The sequence below is a fragment of the Manacus candei genome, unplaced genomic scaffold, assembly GCF_025592945.1.
Source record: "Manacus candei isolate 608988 ecotype Guabito, Panama unplaced genomic scaffold, ASM2559294v1 h1tg000114l, whole genome shotgun sequence".
Classification (NCBI taxonomy): domain Eukaryota; kingdom Metazoa; phylum Chordata; class Aves; order Passeriformes; family Pipridae; genus Manacus; species Manacus candei.
The window spans coordinates 86086-107746 of NW_026138162.1; the positions used below are offsets into that span (position 1 = coordinate 86086).

General features: G+C 37.3%; 1 protein-coding gene across 1 annotated transcript in view; it reads left to right on the top strand.

The window, feature by feature from the left end:
* Positions 1-366: 366 nt before the first annotated feature.
* The window catches only part of DCN (decorin), a 37522-nt gene continuing 16227 nt past the window's right edge, over positions 367-21661 (top strand). Inside the window, exons 1-3 of the mRNA XM_051770008.1 lie at positions 367-560; positions 4538-4773; positions 21063-21175. Coding sequence (XP_051625968.1) covers positions 4566-4773; positions 21063-21175 — 321 coding nt within the window. The 5' untranslated portion in view covers positions 367-560; positions 4538-4565. The remainder of the gene's footprint in view (positions 561-4537; positions 4774-21062; positions 21176-21661) is intronic.

Below are 21661 nucleotides of genomic sequence, written 5' to 3' on the forward strand. Positions count from 1 at the left end.
ATATTAATCTCCACTTTGCCTAACTCTAAGATTAATTTTATATAGTTTCTTTGACTTAAAAATACTGTAAACAAGAGGAACAGCCAAACATTTTTTTCATTAATGAGTCATAAAAAACCCCATAGTTAAAACCAAGAATTTCCTACATATATATTGTAGGGACTTAACTAAGTAAGATGAACTACAGCTAAGAATCTGTCTTATAATGTACAAGTAATTTGGGACAGTAAACAGTTGAGAGAGAAATAAAGGGAATGAAAAAGAAAAGAAGGAAAAGAAAGCAAAAGAGCTGATAAAGTTTCTGGCTACAATACAGGAGACATATCATTACCATATGATCTAATGTGGGTGTCAGCCTGGACTGTGTTCATTGAGAGAAACCTTATTTTTTAACTGTGCTATGGAATAGAAGCAGGAGGGTTTTCCACCAAGTGACAGTCACTGAGCTGAATTTACCCCCTCCTCCTTTCCACACCTGCAAAGCTTTTTCCTGGGTTGAATATTTAGTTTAATTACATCTCAGCTTTGAGAGCTCCTGTTGCAAATCCCTGGATTAAAAGGTATGGTTTTTAGTAATTCTCCTGAACTATGCTGCACTAATAAAACTTCAGGCAAGTTTACGGCAAGAACTACTTGAATTTTAAGATAAGCAAGCTAAAAATCCTACTAAATGTTTAGCAATGTTAAGTTTTCTATCCAGTACTTTTGTTTCTTGAAAACACAAGAATGCATTCTCAAGGACTGTGTAGATTTCATACTGTTTATTTGACTATTCTGTCTCTTGTTTTGATTTGTATAGGCGCTGCTATAGCCCTTTCTTTTTCTTTACTGTAAACTTTTGCAGTAGTATATTCTCTCTCTGCAATCCAGTGTTTAGAATCGGTGATGTAGAGAGTGTAAAAAATGCGTGTGTGCTTACATTTCTGTTTTAAACTGCACTCTGTGATTTCTTTTTCATTTCGGTTTCTTCATATATATTCCAGACACTGAGGAATATAATTTCAATTTCAGAGAAAGAAAATATGTAGTAGTTAGTTAAACAGGCTCATTGTATGCCTTTAAAATGTTAGAAAGTGCTATGTTACAGGGTACAAACAAGGGAAACACATTTAAAGAAGGTTCTTATGAATGAAATAGTAGGAAAAAAATTCCTGGAGTTGAAACTCCTGTTAACAGAATTTTAATCTCTTTAAGAGTTCCAACTCCTATGTTTCCACCTCTAGACTTGATTGCACAAAATGGGTAAAACACAAAATTGAGGGGATTTTTTTGAAAATGCACATATTGTTTAACTTGTCTTTTGTGGAATTTTGAGAGACTTCTGACAATAGGGGAACTAATTTAAACCTTAATATTAAGGTAAACTGACATGAAGACCACCAATACAGTGGTGACGTGAACTCATGAAGCACACTTCCAGGGGTATTTTAAACTGAAATGTGGCCAAGCCTATGGTATAGCTTCCTCTGTTTGTGGAAAAGTCTTCCTCATTGTAAACAGATAACTAAAGCAAATTTAAACAGTTATGTCCTGCAGACATAAATATTGTGTCACAGAACTTTAAGAATTTAGATTTTTGCCCTCTTTATTTTTTTTTTTGTAAGTGAAATGTAAACATTTCTTGAAAGTACAGTTTTGTATATATCTTTTTCTTTGTTTGTGTTCACTTACACATGCAAACAATAGGCACAGATACATGTGTCTTGCAGGATGAATACATATTTGACTGAAGACATGCAGACCCATTTATATTTCTATATCCTGATTAATATGTAGCTTGTGTTTGCTATTTTCTCTTCTGTGTCCTCAGATTATATACTCGGTATCCTTTGTTGTCCTAAAGTTTTACTTTATAGCCAATTCTTTCTGATTTTATTGCAGTTTTTAAAAAACAGGGACAAAAGGAAAAGGCCTACTACAGGGTTTAACTGAGATATATGAAGTCATCAATATTAATGTGAATAAGAATCAAAGTGTGAAGACTTTCAAAGTGCCTTTGCATTTTTTGGGGGCTTTTTTGAGTGGTAGCAGTTTAGTTCCAGGATAAGATCCTGATAGTGCATTCTTAGGATGGATGGTACTTATCAGTGACCCTGAGAAGGAATACAAGAAGTTTTAAATATTTAAAAATAATTTAGAATCATATTAATACATTAAAAAAAATGCTGAGGAAGGTCTTTAAAAAGTACTGACTGCCACTGGCATTCCAGGATTAGCATGCAGCATTCCAAAAGTTTATTGATGTTAATGTACATTCTGAAAAATAATTTCTACTGGGGTAAAGTTTTATTGATTATTTTCACAAGGCAGCTTATTGCAATGAATGGTGATAATTTAGCAAATTTGTCTTCTCCTTTAAGACTACTAATAAATTGCATTGTTAATTTACAATAATTTGTAGATAATAATTATTATTTAAAAAAATCTTGTTTTAGATTAAATCCTGGGAACATCTCACCACTATGCGTTAACAGCATTTTGCTGCGAAAGCCTGACTTTTCCACATGTACTCTGCCTGCACTGTGGAGGTGGTGTTGGGGAAGGGACACAGACCACAGACCCAGTGTCAGTGGGGGCCCAGGACAGTAGGAAGCACAGGGGGATGGTCCACACAGGAACACAGCCTGCTCCATGTCAGCTACATGTCACGAGTTTACACAGCACTGAGCTTGGATGACAGGACATGCTAAAAACTCTGACTCTCTAGTTGATGTTGGGGTCTGTGAAACCCCTCAGTGCCTGCAGTAAGTCTGTTCTAGGAATAGAAATACTTTCGTGTCCAACTGATGAAACAACTATGTCTCTTAAAGAGACAACATTAATAGTGGTTTACTCCATGTGATGTTACTTGGGAGTCTTTGGGATACCTGTCTTCCAGTCAGGTAGATCACAGAAATGTGGGCTATGATCTTAAACCACTAGCCTCTCTCATAATGTAACCTTATCATCCTCTCAAGAAACAGACCTAAAGGCTTCTGCAGGACTACAGAATATAAATTGTATCTAATTCCAGTCCTGTGGGGTTTTATTTATTTATTTAGCTTTTTTTAAATTGTTTTTACACTAACCACTCCTGTTAGAGGAGCTGGTTGTAGTATTTTAGAGACAGGCTTCAGTAAACCACGCTTGCCTAACATTACCTATTCTTGTTAGTCATCTACCTGATAGGTTCCATATGGCAATGTAGGGAGGGAGACAGTCCTCCTCTTCTGCCTCTCCCACAGTTTTTTATCTTTCCACCAATGTAAAATGCTATACTACGCCTATAACTGTCAGGTTATTTCTGCTAGAAAAAGAAGTAGTCTCAGCTAGCACCCAGACAGGGCATTTCAAAAGACATGGACCCCAAGAAGAAAGTGGACATTCTTCATTACACAGAGCAACATCTGTATTCAGGACTATGCCATTCATTTTAAGAAAAGGCTCCTCTATAAATGACAAGTTAGCCTTTCTGTCACTTGGCAACTGGAAAGCAAATTTCTTAATTTTACTTTTTTATGGGTTCTTTTAGATCAATGAAGGTTTGTAAAATATAAGCTGCTTTATATAAAATACACAGTAAAAAGAAAATAATTTTCAGAAAATTAGCTGATCTATACAGCCTTGATACAAAACCTGCAAACAATTTTGTAATTTCACCTTAGTGCAAAACAACACAGGTAGCACAATGTACAGTATGTTGTAATGCATTTAGGCCTAGGTCCTGAGAAGATGTATAAGCAGTTTTTCTTGTGTAGTGTTGCTCTGGAGCATGAAAGTCTGCAGAATTAAATCCTGAAGTCCCATTAGAAAGCCTGCACACAACACTACAAACAACAATTTGAATGCTTATGCAGTGCAAAGCAGAGGATTTTCAGGGTGCATGTAAAAAAATTTGGAAAGAAAGCCAAGGATATTTGATATAATCCAACATTGTATTACATTTATTATGCTGTTTAAACTGGGAAAGAACTATAGTGCATTTAAACAGCTAAAGATCTTCCCCTCTCCCTCCACCCCATCACTAGATCCTACACTTTCTCAGTCAGTTTTACTAGGCTATAATTTAAAACACACACCAAACTGGCACTTAAAAAAAATATTTCTCAAGACATGAAATACTGAATTACAGTGAGTTTGGGAACCTCAGGATTGTCCCCAGGGGACAAACCCATTGCTATGAAATAAATGCTAATGAAATCAAATAGACTGTTACGTTGGCTGAAAACAGGCACATGGAAAATATGGCTTATTGCTTTGACTGTTTTGCATAACAAAGTTGACAGTGCTGCCTGTTCTTAATAAATATTGCTCTAAATATGCAAACAGATGTGTTTACAGTTGCCTTCAAAATGCTCTGTAAAAAAAACCAAAAAAAGCTATTGACAAGAAGTTACCAGAGTCCTATCACATAACTGTCCTATTTTCACAATTCAGGTTTCTTTTATTGAAAGGAACAGTTATGCAATTGGTGGATGCACTGGACCTCCTTCAGCAGGAACTCTGCAGCTATGGGAAACTGCTACTTTTGTTGTTAATCTGCTGCTTTGAATCCTAGGTTCTGCTGGGAGTCGATGAACTAAGCCATGAAGAGGCTGGCTCTCCTCTTCGTCCTACTACTGCCAGCATGCTTGGCCAAGCCATTCCACCAGCAGGGCCTCTTTGACTTTATGCTGGAAGATGAAGGGTCAGCTGACATGCCTCCAACGGATGATCCCGTCATGTCTGGATTTGGACCAGTGTGCCCCTTCCGTTGCCAGTGCCATCTTCGTGTGGTGCAATGCTCTGACCTAGGTAAGCCAAGGAGTATCTTCACAGGTTATACACTTACTTTCTAGTCACTGAGTTTGCTGCTGAGATGGTGAGTCTGCTATGCACTGCCACCCTGTAACTGGTTTTGTTTTCAAAGAAATATGTTACAGCTACAGTTAACTAGAATTTACCATACAAAGTAGGCCATAAACCCCTGAGAAGATAGACATTTGTTGTGATCATGTTGATTTTTTTAATATGAATTTTTTATATATAAATTTCATTTGTTCTTTGAAAGACCACAGATTTCTTTTGCAGAGAAAATAACTTTTCAAAATTGTTTCTTCAAATACATCTGAAATAAATTCAGTGAGGTCAGATGTGGGGATGGAAACATTTTAAAAGGTTCTAAATTGCATGGTCCAAGCTCCAGTACCCTTAATCATTCTGTCTAGTACCTCAGTATAGAAATCATCCTATTTCCATTGGAATACATGAGCGTGGAATAACTAACTGAATCATACATCCTGCAACCAGCTCTTTGGAGGAAAGAGCTTGGAAGCACTCCAAAACAATGAACACATTTTGGAGTTCTTTATTAAATATCTTTATTAGACACTATACAAGCCGAAACCATGAGAACCTTTTTCACAAACTCCCCTTACTGCCTCATGTACAAGGGCTTGTCTACACAGTCAGAGAAGCAGGATGTGAAGCCTTGTCTGCCATCACTGTATTTGACTTTTCCATGCAGAAGTCTCAAGTAATGAAACTGACTTCAGTGAGGCTGAATTTGTTTTAAACCAGTATTATTCAGACTGAGTCAGTGCGCAGTGCAGAAAATCAATTAAAGTTGGTTTTACTCACAAGGAAATTAGAGAATTTATTCAATGGACAGACAAATAACTTCTCATGATTTTAAAGAGGCTGTTTGGGTTTTTTTTTAAGTCTTCCCTCAGTTCTTTAAATGTATAGTTGGGTGTTTCTATTTTCCTATGTTGTAGCATTGGCTTTGATGATTACTGTAAATCATGGCACAAATCTTCCAATTAGGAGCTGTATCTCATTGTGGTGGGTGTTGTATAATTACAGGAAGGAGGGGGAAACTTTGGTTACACCCCTAGAAACTTCTGTGACTTTATTAAAGCAAGCCACATAATTACGCAACAGATATGTTTGGCAAAGACCCAGTGAACAACGCAAGCCAAGTTGCACAAATGAGTGCAGGCTAACCTAGCCATGCATTCATAAAGTTTTCACAGTACTGTCCCTGTTGAAAGATATTTTCTTTTTTTACCATTTATATGCCAGAGAGTAGCAAACATGGAGTGGGTAATGGGGAGGAGATTACCCCACACGTCATGAAAGTCTTAGGTTTTATTATTGTTACACTTGGTAATGCTGATGGAATTTGAGTTATTTTGGGAACTTGTTCCTAGTCTGTTTCAATTCTGCAGAATGTAAGGAGCTTTCACTTGGTAAAAAAGTAGAAATATTCACACAGAGACCCTTTGCTGCTGTACTTGCTCCCATGGTTGTTCAGTTCTCCTTCACACACATGTGATTTACAAAGGGTTGCACTACAGTTCACTGCATACAGATACTTTGGGTTAATAGAGTCCCATATTGACCAAGAGACTCAGAAATACCACAGTTAGGGCCCCAGGTCTGTGTTTCCCAGATAATTTCAAGTGGAGTGAAAAGAAAGAGTTACATTTTGAGCTTGGTTTAAACCCACATGCTGTATAATGTCCAATGAAAAAATTGTGCTTTTGAAGCAACTGGGCTGATAACGTCCAGCCTTTGGACACAAAGGAAAAGAGATCTCCCTGGGCTCAAAATATGCAGCCCTGAAAAATAAATAAATAATGTTTTCCTGGCAGAACTCAAGGAAGTAATAATCATTCAATGTCAACCTTGGCATTAGGTTTCACCCATCCTTGTAGCACATGGCTACCACAGCCCCTGCTGGGTCGTGGCCCAAGTGAGAGGCTCATGAGAACACAGGTCTGATGGCCACCCTGCAACAGGGACAGGACAGCTGTGTGTGCTGCCAGTTCACAGGCAAACCTGCCTTCCGCTCTTCTCTCTTCTGGCCTTGAATCCACTTCTGTGTGACTCAGACCCAGACAAAATCATATTTACCTACTGACTTGAGGAAAGCCAGTTGCTGGCCCTGAGAGATCAAACTTTTGCTGTAAGCTGTGGACATGACCTAGCATGCTCCCGAGCTGTGAGGTGGTGCTTGAGGTGCAGCCATCAGGAGGGCAATTTACATGCAGGAGCCATGAAAGCAGCAGTGACAGTTCCACCCCTCTATTAACCACTGCTCTTGGCCTGACTCTCCCTTCAGCTCTGGGCACTTCCGACCCAACTAAATTAGCTACCTCCCTTCCACTAAATTATCAAATCGTCTAGTCCCATGAGCACTAATTGAAGAGAAACTGCAGGCCGCAATAAGACTCCTCCCAGGGACATATTAAGACCTTACTAAATAAAGTCCCACAAAGAAAAGTTGAAATTTGAATCAAGATGCTTTCTTCTATTCTCTCTCTGGCATGGGAGGGCTCTTTGCAGCCATGAGCCCATGGGTGCAGAGGGCATGTCAGAGAGATGCCTCTGGAGGACCCTAGTGTGGGCAACATTTGGAGAGGGCTCCTCTTCCTCAGCCTCTTTCTTTTTGTGCTCAAAGGGGCATTTACTGTTTGTAAACTCTTGCTTCATAAGGAAAAAACAACTATCTGACACAAGGTTATGTCAGTAAACCACAGGAGAACTATTGGATCCAGAGTCCAGAGATCAAGTTCGTGCTTTTTCTCATGAGCACTGGGTGGGAATAACAAAAAAATAAAATCCAAGTTCAATAAAAACAGTGAAAAAAAATGCCCAGTGGTCCAATTACACTCTTGTCAGCTAAATTTTTGCATTCTATACTTTTAAGCTTCAGTCACATCCTCCTAAGCACACACCTACAAATTAATTTATTTTGTCTCCAAGCCAAGAGCTGAGTTGGCAGGAACGAGAACTCTGCCTTCTCATATCCTGAAGAAGAATTCTTTCTGAACTGTGGTTACTGATGGATCAAGAGCAGAACCACCTTTCATGAGGTGTATTATCTTTGTTAACAGGCTCAAGTATCTCACCAAGGAAGGCCATTGTGGTATCTTTATAAAAGTGCTGCCTTTTCTGAATCTAACCCCTGTTGCTAAAGGGCAGCAATAGGCTGACTTTTTAATCACAACTCAGTCTGAGGCATTACTATTCTGTAGCCAGACTTTCCATAGAAATCACAAACATACTCCTTATTAGTGCACACTACAGGTAGGGAGTAGCTGATATAGCTGGTCAGAGCCCACTCTTCCTCTTTAAAAATAATAAGTAGAGGGAAGATGTGCAGTTGGCCAGGCAAATATGCCTCATAAAAACTCTAGCAAGGATTAATAGTTTCATTTAAAGTCTCATCCTCCCAAAGGGAGTCTCAATTAAAGTTCATCCCAGAGTGCCCTGGTAGGCAGCAGGACACATATGTGATTACTCAGCCCTGCAGCAGATGCAGAATGCATCATGAGCACATTCAGGGGTGGGTGGTGGCCAGAGCTTTATTTCACCTTCAGATAAGTCTGGCAGCCTCTTACTAAGCAAGCAGTGTCTCTGTACAGGCATCGAGATTGCCTTCCTTGGAGACTTCACAGGATGTAAGGCTGTCCCTCCATCCCTCTTGCGGTGAGCATCCATGGAGGAATTGTGGTCTCTGGAAGGTGTGCAAGAGATAGATGTCAATAATCAAAGTCCAAGCAGTAATACAACTAAAATTGCAATTTTACTCATAGCTCAGAAATGTGGGGTTTTTGCAGCTGTAAAGAACAGACCTCAGCATGGGTGTTGGAGTGTGTGTTTGAACAGCACTTTGAGATCAGTAAGTGAAAAGCTCACAGATATGTAAAGCATTATCCCAGGGATCTGATAACATGAGGCAGTTTATCTTAATACACAGTGTCTCAATATATTAACTGATGGTTCTTCATAACTGAACCATGGTAACATGACAATTTATTTGTTGACTAAAGATTATTTATCTCAATGTATATAATCTTCCAGAAATATCTGAACATGCATTTACAGATCATGACTCCATGTAAGAGCCTCACCTCTCATTTTAAAGTAAATTACCTCCTTTGTGATATACCTGGATTTGAACTACTCAACATAAAATCTCTTTAAAGAAAAGGATTACATACCTCATTGGTTAGCCCTGAGGCTAGCTCAGTTGGTTAGAGTGGAGTGCTAATAGTGCCAAGGTGATGGGTTCAATCCTCGCATGGGCCATTCACTAAAGAGTGGGACTTCATCCTCGTGGGTCCCTTCCAGCTCAGAATATTCAGTGATTCTGTGGTGATCAGTCTCACTCATTTTATGAGTTCAACAAAACAGATAGACTTACTTTTCATTCTGTACATACCTTTAGAATCCCTGCCACTCTTTGAAAGCTAACCAGCCTTTCAAAAACAGAATCTTTAAAACTAAATGTTTGGCTCAAAATCTTCTGTGTTTCTAAACATGCAATAAGAGAAAGAATGGATTCTTAAATGGTCAGACATTAACAAATGTAATTTCCAAAGAAAAAAAAATTAGTTAATTTACATTGCAATTGATGAGCCTTTAGGACAAGTTCTTTCATATTTTATGCATTTTTTTTTCTTCTAACAATAAGGATTAGAGACTTACTCCTTTTATGTTTATTAGAAGCTGAGAATCTCATGATTCCCTGGCTTCATTAAACTAGTTCATTTAACAAAATTATTATCATTAAAAATGGAACCAGGAAATCTGTGAACCTATACTGTCACTTACACTGAGAATAGCCTCTACATCGTGATACTCTGGCCTTAAAACTGAAGACTAAATGCCTTTTTGGACAACATTCTTTAGCTGACCATAACTTAGGCCATCATCAAGCACAATTCATTGGGCTTTCCACATGCTGACTGAGTGAATTTCAATGCTCTTAACATATTGGCGGTCAGGCTGGAGGATCTATATGAAATATTACAGGTATTATCTTCAATATAGGAGCTATCTCAGGTGATGTTAGGAGTCAAAGAGTCATCTGAGTTCCTTTCACAGCTGTGGAGTGAGTTAGGCAGCTGCCCATGCAGTAGTTCACCCTGTCTAAGGCGGATGTCAGTGACAGAAAGGATACATCACTCTTGGAGAATCAAACTGCCAAAACAGAGCAAAGACCACTCAAGGCTATGCAACTTACTTTCAGATTAACAAAGTTATGTGTGATAAAATTGAGGCATGGAAAAATAAACTCATGTTGCCAGCATTGTTTTGTGATAAATTTTCCATGGCTTATTAAAATTTTTTTTATATATTCTGCTTCAATACAATTTTGGTGATGCCCTGGAAGTTAAAAAAGCATGATTAAAGCCCTGTATCCAGTACATTCTGAAAAATTATTAAATCAAGAACCCAATAATTGGAAAACACTCTTGAAAAATTACCAAGAAAAAAAATAGACCAGTATGTAATCTACTTTATATTAACAAAAAGCCATTTCCCTTAGCCAGTGTAACAGTAAAAGACAGGCCTTTTTGCATTCCCACCTGAATTACTGATGTTCCAGGTCCAGATGATAAATAGGATTCTAGATGAAAATTAATCTACTCTAAATATATCCCTTCCTTATTGACTGCTTACTCCAAGGTATCAGTGACATGCTCTGTGTATTTTCTTCTTTTTTTCTTGTATTTTTTTTAGATTTGTTTGCTTGCTTCAGACTAGGAAATACCATTCAAGTAAGCCTAGTGGCAGGAATGGAAATAAGGGCTGCTAAGTCCAAATGATACAAGAAGTGATGGTTTTCTGTCTTGCTCTGTGACAAACATTCACTTCTAAAATCTCCAAGTGTACAAATAAATAGCTAATAGATAGCTAGTAAAATATGTGTCAGTTATAAGTCATAGCAGGTGACTACAATGCTTAAAACATGCTAAATAATCACTCCTCACGCCAACTAGTGTTATGGACTAGTAGGTGTGACTTATACGGTGGACTAGTATATGTATTATGGTCTTAACACCTTTGAGGGGTATATTACTTGGTAAGACATACAACTATTGAAAAATATCTGTGTTTTCACAACAAAAACCTGTGCTATTCAACTGTGGAATCTTCCCAGCCAAGTCTTAGGAAGAGCTAAAAAGCCCAAAAGCTCCTTTGCAAACTTCACAGAGAACTCATTACCAACAGGGAGGAAATCTAGGAATTTAGGTCCTATGTGAAGCCAACAATGATAACAGCAAGAAACTTCTGGTATCAGCCTCCAGCTCCTCAGGAAAACTCTGTTCACAAGGTCCAGTTACCATGGTATTTTGAAAATATTCTGGTTTTAAGAATATTTTCAAAACGTTCGTCTCAAACCCAGATTTGAGTGGGTCCCCTCCTTATCGACTTTGGACTCACTGGTCTATATCTTGCTTTACACATGTTCTGGATCTGTCGTAGGATTAAAAGGAACTGGTCCAAAATCAGATTACAAAAAAAAAAATATTTTTCTGAATATACTTTTATAATTTCCTAAGGTTCAAATCAAAGAATATATTCTTCAAAATACATTGCCATTTTTTAAAACTTATTCTTCCTGCTTTACACGCCTGACAAAAAAATATTGGCAATTGCAGAAGGCTAGGTCTCTTCAGCTGTATTTTATTTAAAATATTCACACAGAGCATTATTGTCTATACTATATTTATAGTATAGACTGTGTTTATACTATAAAAGAAAAGAGGATAGGTGGAGCATCACAGAACCATAGAACATTCTGAGTTGAAAGGGACCCATCAGGATCATCAAAGTCCAACTCCTGGACCTGCACATGACAACCCCAAGAATAACACCATGAGCTTATGAATGCTGTCAAACACTTGAACACCATCAGGCTTCATACTGTGACCACTTCCCTGGGGAGCCTGTTCCAGTGCCCAACCACACTCTGGATGAAGAATCTTTTTCTAATATCCAACCTAAACCTTCCCTGACACAACTTCAGGACATTCCCTTGAGTTCTGTCACTGGTCACCACAGAGAAGAGATCAATGCTTGCCCCTTCTCTTCCCCTCACGAGGATGTTGCAGACTGTGATGAGGTCTCCTTAGTTTCCTCTTCTCCAGTCTGAACAGAAGAACAGAACTTGCTTATTGGCTTCTCTACAAGGAAAGAGGGAGAAACAGTGAACACAGGCACACAGGGACCTTAAGACAAGGAGCATGCCTGCATGGTTTTTTTTTTTTGAGGGAGGGGGAGTTTGGGTCATAGTTTTCAACTTATGGCATCAATTATGAGACTCAAACAGTTCTGTGCAAATGAACCTGATTTTTGTGCGGTTACATTTGCTATATGGGCAACTCTACTGCAAACCTCTTATGTAGTCAATGGGAATAAAAATGGTGAAAAACAGTATTTACAAAATTTTGTGCTCTCTGCATGCATGCTCAAGTGAGAGGGCACCCAGGAGAGCATCCCATACTATCTTTGTGCTTGTTTTCTGGGATCTATTTGAAGTGGTTTTAGTTGCTACAAAAATCTGTTGAAGAAAGGATGGTTGCAGTTTTAATTTAAATGAGAAAAGGAATGCAATAAATATACCTTTAAAAAGCAGTGAAAACAAGAAACATTTCTGCCCGCCTGATTTCATGGCAGCCTTAGGGATTTAATGGCAAAAACCCCAAAGGGACAGATTATTTATAGAAATGCTACAGCTTTTAAAACATTTGCAAGTGTAAATGGGGCAACAGTCTGGTCCTGTAATACAACATTAACACAATTGAAATGTGCAATAGTGCATCCCAGAACCAGTTTCTGCTTGCACCTCCTCTACTACCTAAAATGTGAAAGCCTAGGAAAATTTCAGTTTCTATGCTGGAGTACATGTTTTCCCTTCTACTGCTCCAGAGTGGGCCTCAGAAAATAAAAAGGTTCTCGATGAATTCTTATTTGAGGGTGACATAGAAGAATGCTTGCAGCGGTGCAATAATCAAACTCATTGCTGAGTATCTCTACATCAGAGATATAGGAGCAAAGGCAAAGAATTGAATTAAAATCTTACTGTTTTTTAGGGTTGAGGGGCAAAATGTACATTCTCTTTTTTATTCTTTCACTCTGTGGCAGAAAGTTTATGTTCTGTGGGCTGGGGATGACTGATACAGCTGTAGTTGACCTGGTGAAGATCTATCACTAAATGGTTAAGAAAATAAAAGGAGATACAAAGGAAGAATTTCTAAGAACTAAAAGGATACATACAACATCACGTGGTAGAAAGAGGGAACTAGCAAGTTTGCAGACTTCGTGGTTCAGTCAGGAAATTGCCTTCCCAAATTTATTTAAATGTTATTCACTATGTCCCAACACGATCACAGCAGCTCTTTTGTTTGCTTGCATGAGAGTAAGTTGACAACAATCCTACAACTTTTATGAAAAATGGCCATGTTATGTTTAGAAGTACCTGAAATAACCATGAACATATCTCTGCCCTCAGGTTATAATAAAACTAGGGCTGTGTAATGACCATGTGGTCAGAACAGGAAGGGGAAAGTTTACTTGAAACCAGAGAAGATCTCCCCCAAATGACACTTTATAGTAATTCTGGTAAGTCCCAAAGTAAAGACTGAGGAAGCTATCCTCAAATTGTCATCTACTGCCTGTTGCTTATTTAAACTGCAAAACAGGTAAACATGAAATTATATTACTGCAAAGGGTCATTCAAAATATAATTTTTTAGATAATGCTCACTATTCTGAGTCACTGAAACTTTCTTATGACAACTGTAAAACACTTGTAAAAAATAAATGTTTCACCTAATGCATCAGTAGTCGCAGATAGTAAGTACATCTATGTTGTAAATGAGTTACTTTGAGTAAAACCATTATGCACATGGTGTTGGCAGATTGCATGAATCACACAGGTCAGTTGCTGCTGTCTGATGGGATGTTTTATGTCTGTAACCATGACAATAGGAAATGTAAAGCTGATTATTCTAGGAGTTCAGAGAACTCATGATATTTTATTTTAATTTTACCTAATGTCTTAATCCCTGAAGTCTCAATATTATTTCAGATTATTTTTCTGTCTTTCTAAAATACTCCAGTGATTCTTGAGGAGGCATATCCCTCTGAGATAATTGAAATTAAAAGTCAGTTAGAAAGAACACAGAAGTAGAAGTTGCTTGAATTTTAGCTTTAAGAATGTATCATTACTCTTAGTGTTACTTTTGGAGCCAGGATGCTAAATCTATCTGTACCAAAAATGTAACTAGGACTGAAAAATAATTCATAACATCTGTGGTATGTAATATCTGTTATACTTTGAAATATGTGTTCACTACACAGAGTGGGTTGAAACGGAAAAGAGCAATTAAAGCAATACATTCATTTTAAAACATTTACTAGACCATTTCTAATTATTAGTACTATCATAATGCAGAATAATGCATTTGATTGTAATGTGTGAATATGTTTCTATTTTTTTGTGTTCCTCAGTCTATTCTGGGAAGCAATGTTGTAATGTTTGGGAAAAAAAAACCCGGCATAGTAAGAGGTCAGTAGGTCTACCATTGTGAGAGGCTACCTCAGCAGGGAATGAAGTTTGTTTTCTTGTTCTTTCCCATGGAAAGGGTCAGACATATACAAAAATATTAGTCTGTAATAAAAATAAGTACAAAATGGATCTTAATGGAATATGAGTCTTAAAGACTTCTGAACAGGAAAAAAGTGATAGTAAATCACCTTTAAGATGTATTTTAGAAGTCTTATGCATTCAGTAATGGATTTTTACATCTCCTAGAAAAAATATTACTACTGATTTCATAGCAACACAGGAGAAGGTGGAGAACAAACTTTTAATTTGAAAGTGAGACAGAGAAGGAGGCTATGGATACTCCTCTGTAGAAAAAGACAATGATTTCTTATTTTATGGATGGTAGGATGCAAATAATGAAATTATTCCTATTTGCAAATTCCACACAATTGAGAACAAATTTCCAGTAAATGGTGTAACACATAGCCTGGGAAAGTGTCAGCAAACTTTTCTAAGTCAAAGCATTCAAAGCAGTTCCTTGCCATCCTTCCAGAAAGCAGTCCTTGGATCTTGTTATTTTTCTGTGACTAAGATTCTTGACCCTGTAAACTTGCCATTCGCCTCATTTGCCCCAGAGTCCACTCAGGCATTGCTAAGGTCATTCACCCCTGGGAGGATTGCTGCCTGTCAGTGGGATGCAGGAGAGCTGGGCTTGGAGCATGCACAAGGCAGCTCAGGCAGCTGCTGGAGAGGCTGCCTCCACTGGGAGTGTAGCCGCTGATGATCACAGATGGGAAATACATGTAGTTCAGTCCAAATTCCTCAGCTGGCAACAGCTGCTTGTGGAAACTGAGGGAGTCTTTAGAAGAGCCCCATTTTATGGCCTCTGTCAAAATAATCATAAGCGTTGCTATGTAGTAACACATATATCTGAGCTACAGCATTCAAATTTCTCTCTACCTTTTGGCCCCTCCTCTCCAGATGGGGAAGTGAAAGGTTATTCAGAGGAATAAGCCCCATCTCTGCTGCTTGTAAATGGATAGACGGAGGAAAAATCTCCCAAAATACCTCAAACACACACAAAAATCAAGCCACAAACCCTGTTGCATAATTGGCACTGTTCACATATTTGTTATTTTGTTGTGGTGGTCTCATTGTGACAAGGATGAAATTCTCAGGAAACTGTCCTCATCTCTGGAACACAGGCTCAGACTTCCATTTGCTTAGTCTCCCTCATGGCCCTATAAATCTTGCATTCCTTTTCTGCATAGTCGTATGGCTTCAGCAGAAATGTGGCTCCATGCCAGATGCAGACTAGCTTGTGGCTCTCACTGCTGAGCAACTGGAGCAGTGGACTGAAACCTCTTCATAGAGAGGAGAGTTCAAAATACATCCTTCTCCTTTATGGGTTAAACAATTCCACAGCCATTTGATCGCAGCTCCTGTAGCTAAGCAGGTTACTCCCTCAGCTGCTGAAGTAATAAAACCTGTTGTGTATAGCAAACCCCATAACCTCCCTTAGTCCTCACACTGTTCCAGGTCCTTTCTACATCTCCTATACCTGTTTGTCCAGTTAAACAGCAGCGTGTGCTAGTTGGGCTGGTGCAGTGCTACACAGGAGATGGCTAGACACTGATTGATTCTCTCTCAGGGACCAGATAACGGATGAATTATACCAGTCTTGGCTCTTCTCTGCCTAATTTCTGGTCTCATAAAATCTCCAGACCCATCAGTCTTCTGTCCTCTCCAGGAGGTGAAGCAATCACAACTAAAGAACCAGACACTGCAATTTGCTTAAGAAATTATAAGAAAAAGCTACACTCCAAAAGGATGCGATCCCACAGAGACAAGGCTGATTTCTGCAAAGTTACCTTCTCCATCTTCCACTAAGGAGGGATTTCTGAGCCTTGTAACCTCTCCTCAACAAAAGTGACTCTGTATGAGCCTTACCTGCATAAAAGAAATTATCCACCTATACTGGAGTTTATTGAATATATTTTGATTGTGTTTGTTATTTCAAAAATCTGTGGTGTAGTGACTAAGTGTAAGAAAAGTTAGGAACATTTCTGCCAGGGATAATAAAAGTTCAGCTTATCCTGACTAACAGAAGGAAATATCCAAGCTTACTTACACACCTTGTTCCTTCCATTTTGTAGTTCTATGGCATATTCTGTTCTTTATGTGTTTTAATGTGCATGCATTTTTAGACATATATATGTACACTGGTGGGAATAGTTGTTTGCTACAGGTTGATGAAGTAAAACAGTAGGAAATTGCTATTTCTAAAAATCCATGTAAGATAATACAGTTTTGACCTGTGCTACAGAAACTGATGGCTGTTCAGCTTCTATAAGGAAGTCATGATTTGTCCCAAAGAAATATTTTAGTGCAAATTAAAATTGTATTTTGACTAAGATACATAAACTGGTTAATGAAGTCTTTTCTATTTCCAGAATATTTAAGCTCTTAAACTCAATGTAAACAAGGATGTTGGAAGGGTGGAGCTATACCTTTTCTACTTATTTGTGAATAGATTTTTTAAAAATTTATTTACCAACTTAAATTCTAACTGACTTAGTTTTATTCCACCAAAATAAAAAAGACATATGTATTTTCAATTTAATGTAAGTGGGAAAGGCAATAGAATCTAAATTTTTAATCAGTTATAAGTTAATCTTAGGAGCCAGAGGCCTGAAATATTTCAAGGTAACTGAATACCAAACTATGTAACACTGATTATTAACATAAAAACTCAGATTGCTATGAGAGATTTTCATATGGCTTTTTAAGAAACAAGCTATAATGTATGAAAAGAACATAGCCAAGAGCTGGAATATCAGTGTATACTGTTCTTAAAAATTTGAGATGTGGCTCAACTGACATTTTCCAACACCAGTTCCCCATTTAGCTGGTATTACATAAATTTCACTGGAAGGCATTTGTAGGTGGACATGTGGTCGTACTGTACAACATGGCTTCAGAAGTGCACAGGCATCACTTGAATTTCTTGGAAATGAGTAGTAACAACAGCCCACAGTTCCCTCCAAATTTCTGTCTCCCAGACAGAAGATTTAAAAAATCCTTTTGGGAAATAATAATTCTAAGCCAAGAGACAGAAGTCTTTTGAGCTTCTAGTAGGATTACAATTTTCTCCATTCGATTTAAATTCTGTCACACTGTCATGTCAGATCAGGTTCCCTCATTCATCTGACTTGACTGTCTGTTGATCTGTCCTGACCAGAAAAGTTTGAGGGATTGTTCTCTAAGGAGGGACTCTTCAGCACAGGGGCTAGTTTGTACTACATCAATGCTCCTCCAATACATTCTCTGTCCAGAGGTACATCATATAAAGAATTGGCCCTGCAAGGTGAAGCACAAGCTAATGTAGCTTTGGTCCAGTCCACACCTCAAATGCGGTTTAGTTCTGAATTATTTAGATGCTGATTTTGCAAGGCTGTGTCCAGATTCACCCATTTATAAGCTCTTCTTCTGTTGGAGAACTCCTATTGATGTAGCTGAAGCTGGAGGATGTACTAAATTGCTTACTGATAACGCAAGGTCTCTCCAGCAGCTGATGTGCATCAGATACTCCTCTAGGCTTTGCTCTTCAAAACTCGCATAAGTCATGAAAAGAAAAATCAAATATAATGTCTATAGCTGATTTTGAAAATATTTTAAAAAACAGATTTAGGAAATTCATAACAGAGTTAGACATGAGGTAGGTAATAAAATAACTTTAACACTTCAAGTGGTGGCAAATATACTCTACAGGCAGAGGCAATTATTGTATTGTATATCTGTCTAGTTTCTAGTACAAGATAGGAAAATGTTATAAATAATTTTCTCTAATGGATACCTGATTATTAAATTTGTCTTATCTTTATAATCTGAAACATTTAAAGTCCAACTTTGTTGCTTTCAGAAATTATTGATTCTAGTATTCGTGGATAACACAAGTTTTTAGGAGCTGACATGTGAAGCTGAAAAGTAAAGTTTAGTTTGAAGTTTAGTCTCTGGCAAATTATCCCTTCAGTGGCAATCCAAATGTTCTCCAAGTGTTCTTACAAAATATGTTCCAAGAGCATTACATAAAGTACAGCTGTAGAGCTCTTGTGCCCCACTGTCTACCATAAACACTTAGAGATATCAGTCTACTGATATAAATGTGCTGACAGCCAGAATATACTAACATTACTTTGAATACAAATAATTAAACCCTTAGACTTTTGTGTTTATATGTGAAAAATGCTATAAGAGTTGCTAGACTGTAAGAACTTATAACAGCATTATGGTCTTGAAAAAGTAGTGCTTTTTTGGTAAGAATTTTTAGTTGCTGACATCATTCCTGTTCACTGAAGACAGAAACTGTCCAAAGACAACCAACATACAAATTACACAGTATCACATTTTTATATATTTGGAACTCTAGTACTAAAATTCTGAAGGTAATGAGGGTTTTGCAACTGCTGCAGTGAAAATGAAGTCCATGCCTGAATGAGGAAAGGTTATTTTAGTAATATGAAGAATGTTAATCCGGATCAAATATTTATGCACTAAATATCAGTAAAGTAAACAGGATGAGATGTGAGTTTTGGCTCTTGTCAGTTTATGAAGCTTTTACTAATTCATCCAAGGCTGAATGATTTTGCTTTTAAAAACTCTTGAATTCTGGTGTGATTAAAGCTCAGATAGGTTAATTTATATTGCACTGAATTTTAATAAAAATCTCATCCAAATATTTTAATGTTTTTATCTAATGTTAGAGAACTTATGGGTGGGAAAATAAATTTGAAGGGTGTTTGGGATGATGTTTTTTTAAATTCAGACACCAAACTTTTGTAGTGGTTCATAATGGGCAATGGAATATGTTCTGTACAGATTAATATTATCAACTCAAAAGTAAGATTAAAAGAAAGAAACACTTTTCAAAAGTTTAAGTCTCCTGCATCCATATATAGACAACTAAAAAAGCATCATTTTTTCCATAATTTGCTAAACAAAAAACAGCATTAGCAAACACAGTGGGATCTCTGACATGTTCAGCACTTTGGAAGATTCCAACAAGGTGCCAAAAGACAAATTGGAGGCCTCATCTGCATGCAGATATTTTTCAGAATATGGCCAAATCTATAATGAATTCTTAGCACATCATTAATTGTAGTAAAAAGCTTCAGTACACATCATTGTACCTCTCTACAGTTTATGGTAGAGTTTTATAGTAGTAACTACACAGAAAAGTGCTCCTTATGTAAATTGAAAAAATTGAATACAGTACCAAACATTTCCTTCTTTTCATGGTTTGCCTTAATCCTTCCAAATAAGAGCCAACCATACATACAGATATATTCTAAAAAAGGATTGAAAGAGAAGTTGTTTTGCTTAACACAGGACTTTGACAGAGAAACCTACATTCTATGTGTCAAAACACATTTTTGGTGAATGTGAAGTATCACAAAATGTCAGAATCTCTGAGTTTAGATGTCAACTCTTGAGATCATCTAGTTCACCCCCTGCTTAGGGGGGTTACTTAGGGCTGTGTCTAGACAACTTTAGAGTATGCCCATGGATGGAGTCTGCACAGTCATTGTGGGCAAAATATATTTTGTCTGTGGGAAGCATATCTCCCTGTGTTTGCAATTCCATGTTTGAGATTAAAATATACTGGTTTAAAAAGATAATATATATAGGCATAGATCTTTCATCTGAGAAGAATATCATGCAGTCCACCATCATACTGGGTAGATACTGGCAATACTTGCAGAGAGATCTTTCCCAGAAGAGTTCAAATACAGCTTCAAGAACACTAGTTAAAACCTTTACTTGTAGAAAGACTGTTTTACCCAGAGAAGGCCAGATGCCCATATAGAGACTTTATTAGTGTCTATAAATTTTTCCTACCAAGTATTCATTTATCATTTCACATTCTGTTATATAAAGAAAAGGCTAGTTAGGAAAGAACATTTTAATTTTGTGGTAAATCAGAATGAATATAAAAAATTTACTTTATTCCAAGTCACAGTATGAAAGGAAAGCTGGGTAAAGCAAGTGTTATTTAACACTAAATAATTTCATTTCCATGACTTCATCAGACTTACATATCAGCTATTCAGAAAATAGTCCCAAAGAGAGTCTTTAATTCAAACTGTCTGATGTTCTTTTGGCAGTTGTAGTGAAACCAAACGATTTGTTCTCCAGAAAACTTGGACATAGTTTCAGTTCAAAGAAAAGGGAGGAGGTAGATTGTTTTTTTTTTTAAGGTGGACTGTACTACAATTTACTCACTGTCAAACAAATAGTATTTTTTCTGGAAATGATTACAATTAACTATTGTACCTCTTTCAAAAAGCCTAGTACCTCTTAAATAGCAGGAAACATTCTTTGTCCACAAAAATGCACAATGAAATTGTTAAATACCATATCTGTTTCCAAAAGCAGTTTTTATTTACATAATTCAGTGGAATTAAATGAGTTAAAAATAATTTTCCCAAACTAAATCTTTTTCTTCAAGCTAAAATTCAGATATATTCTCAGAAAAGGCATAATGGAAATGTGAATAAATAAATTTTGGTTAACTTAGCAAAATAAAACTCTCTTTGACTGGCTGGAGACAGAAACACTTTCAGATAAGTCTTCATAAACTTCTCCAGGAAATGAGTTCTAGAAATGGTGTTTACTGAAAGGAAAATGCTACAAATACTGTCCCTTATTTAAAGTTTCTTTCAAAGTCAGTTGTCTGTTCTTTTCACTGTTGTTAGGTCTGGAAAAAGTGCCAAAAGACCTTCCTCCAGACACAACTCTGCTGGACTTACAGAACAACAAAATCACTGAAATTAGAGAAGGAGATTTCAAGAACCTGAAGAATCTTCATGTAAGTCTATAAATGAACTGGTATTTGTCAACAAAAATGGGGAGAAAATATGGTTTTGGCCTGGTACTGTGATTTTTAAGGACAACTGATGAAATACTCTGTGATCTTCCTCCACCAGCCCAGCCTTTTTAGTTGCTTTCCCATTCCTCTCCTGCAAATTCTCTTTTCATACAACAGAAGTTTTTCATCTTTCTTCAGCTCATCATACCTATCTTGTGTCCATTCAGTCTCCTGATCTCCATCATAATTTCTCTCACCTATTTATTTGTGTTTTCAGTCTCTTTGGGACAGTGACTTGGTTATTTCAATCTCAACCCTGCCACCTCCCTCACTTATTACTCTATTCCTTCCCCTCCCACCTTTGAGCTCACAGAGATTTGTATGTGCTGTGTTTGTCAACAGATTTTCTGTACTAATTTTAGCTCAAGAATTTTTCCAAATCACTGCAATAAAATAGTTTATTTGCAACAGCATTCTCATAGCAAA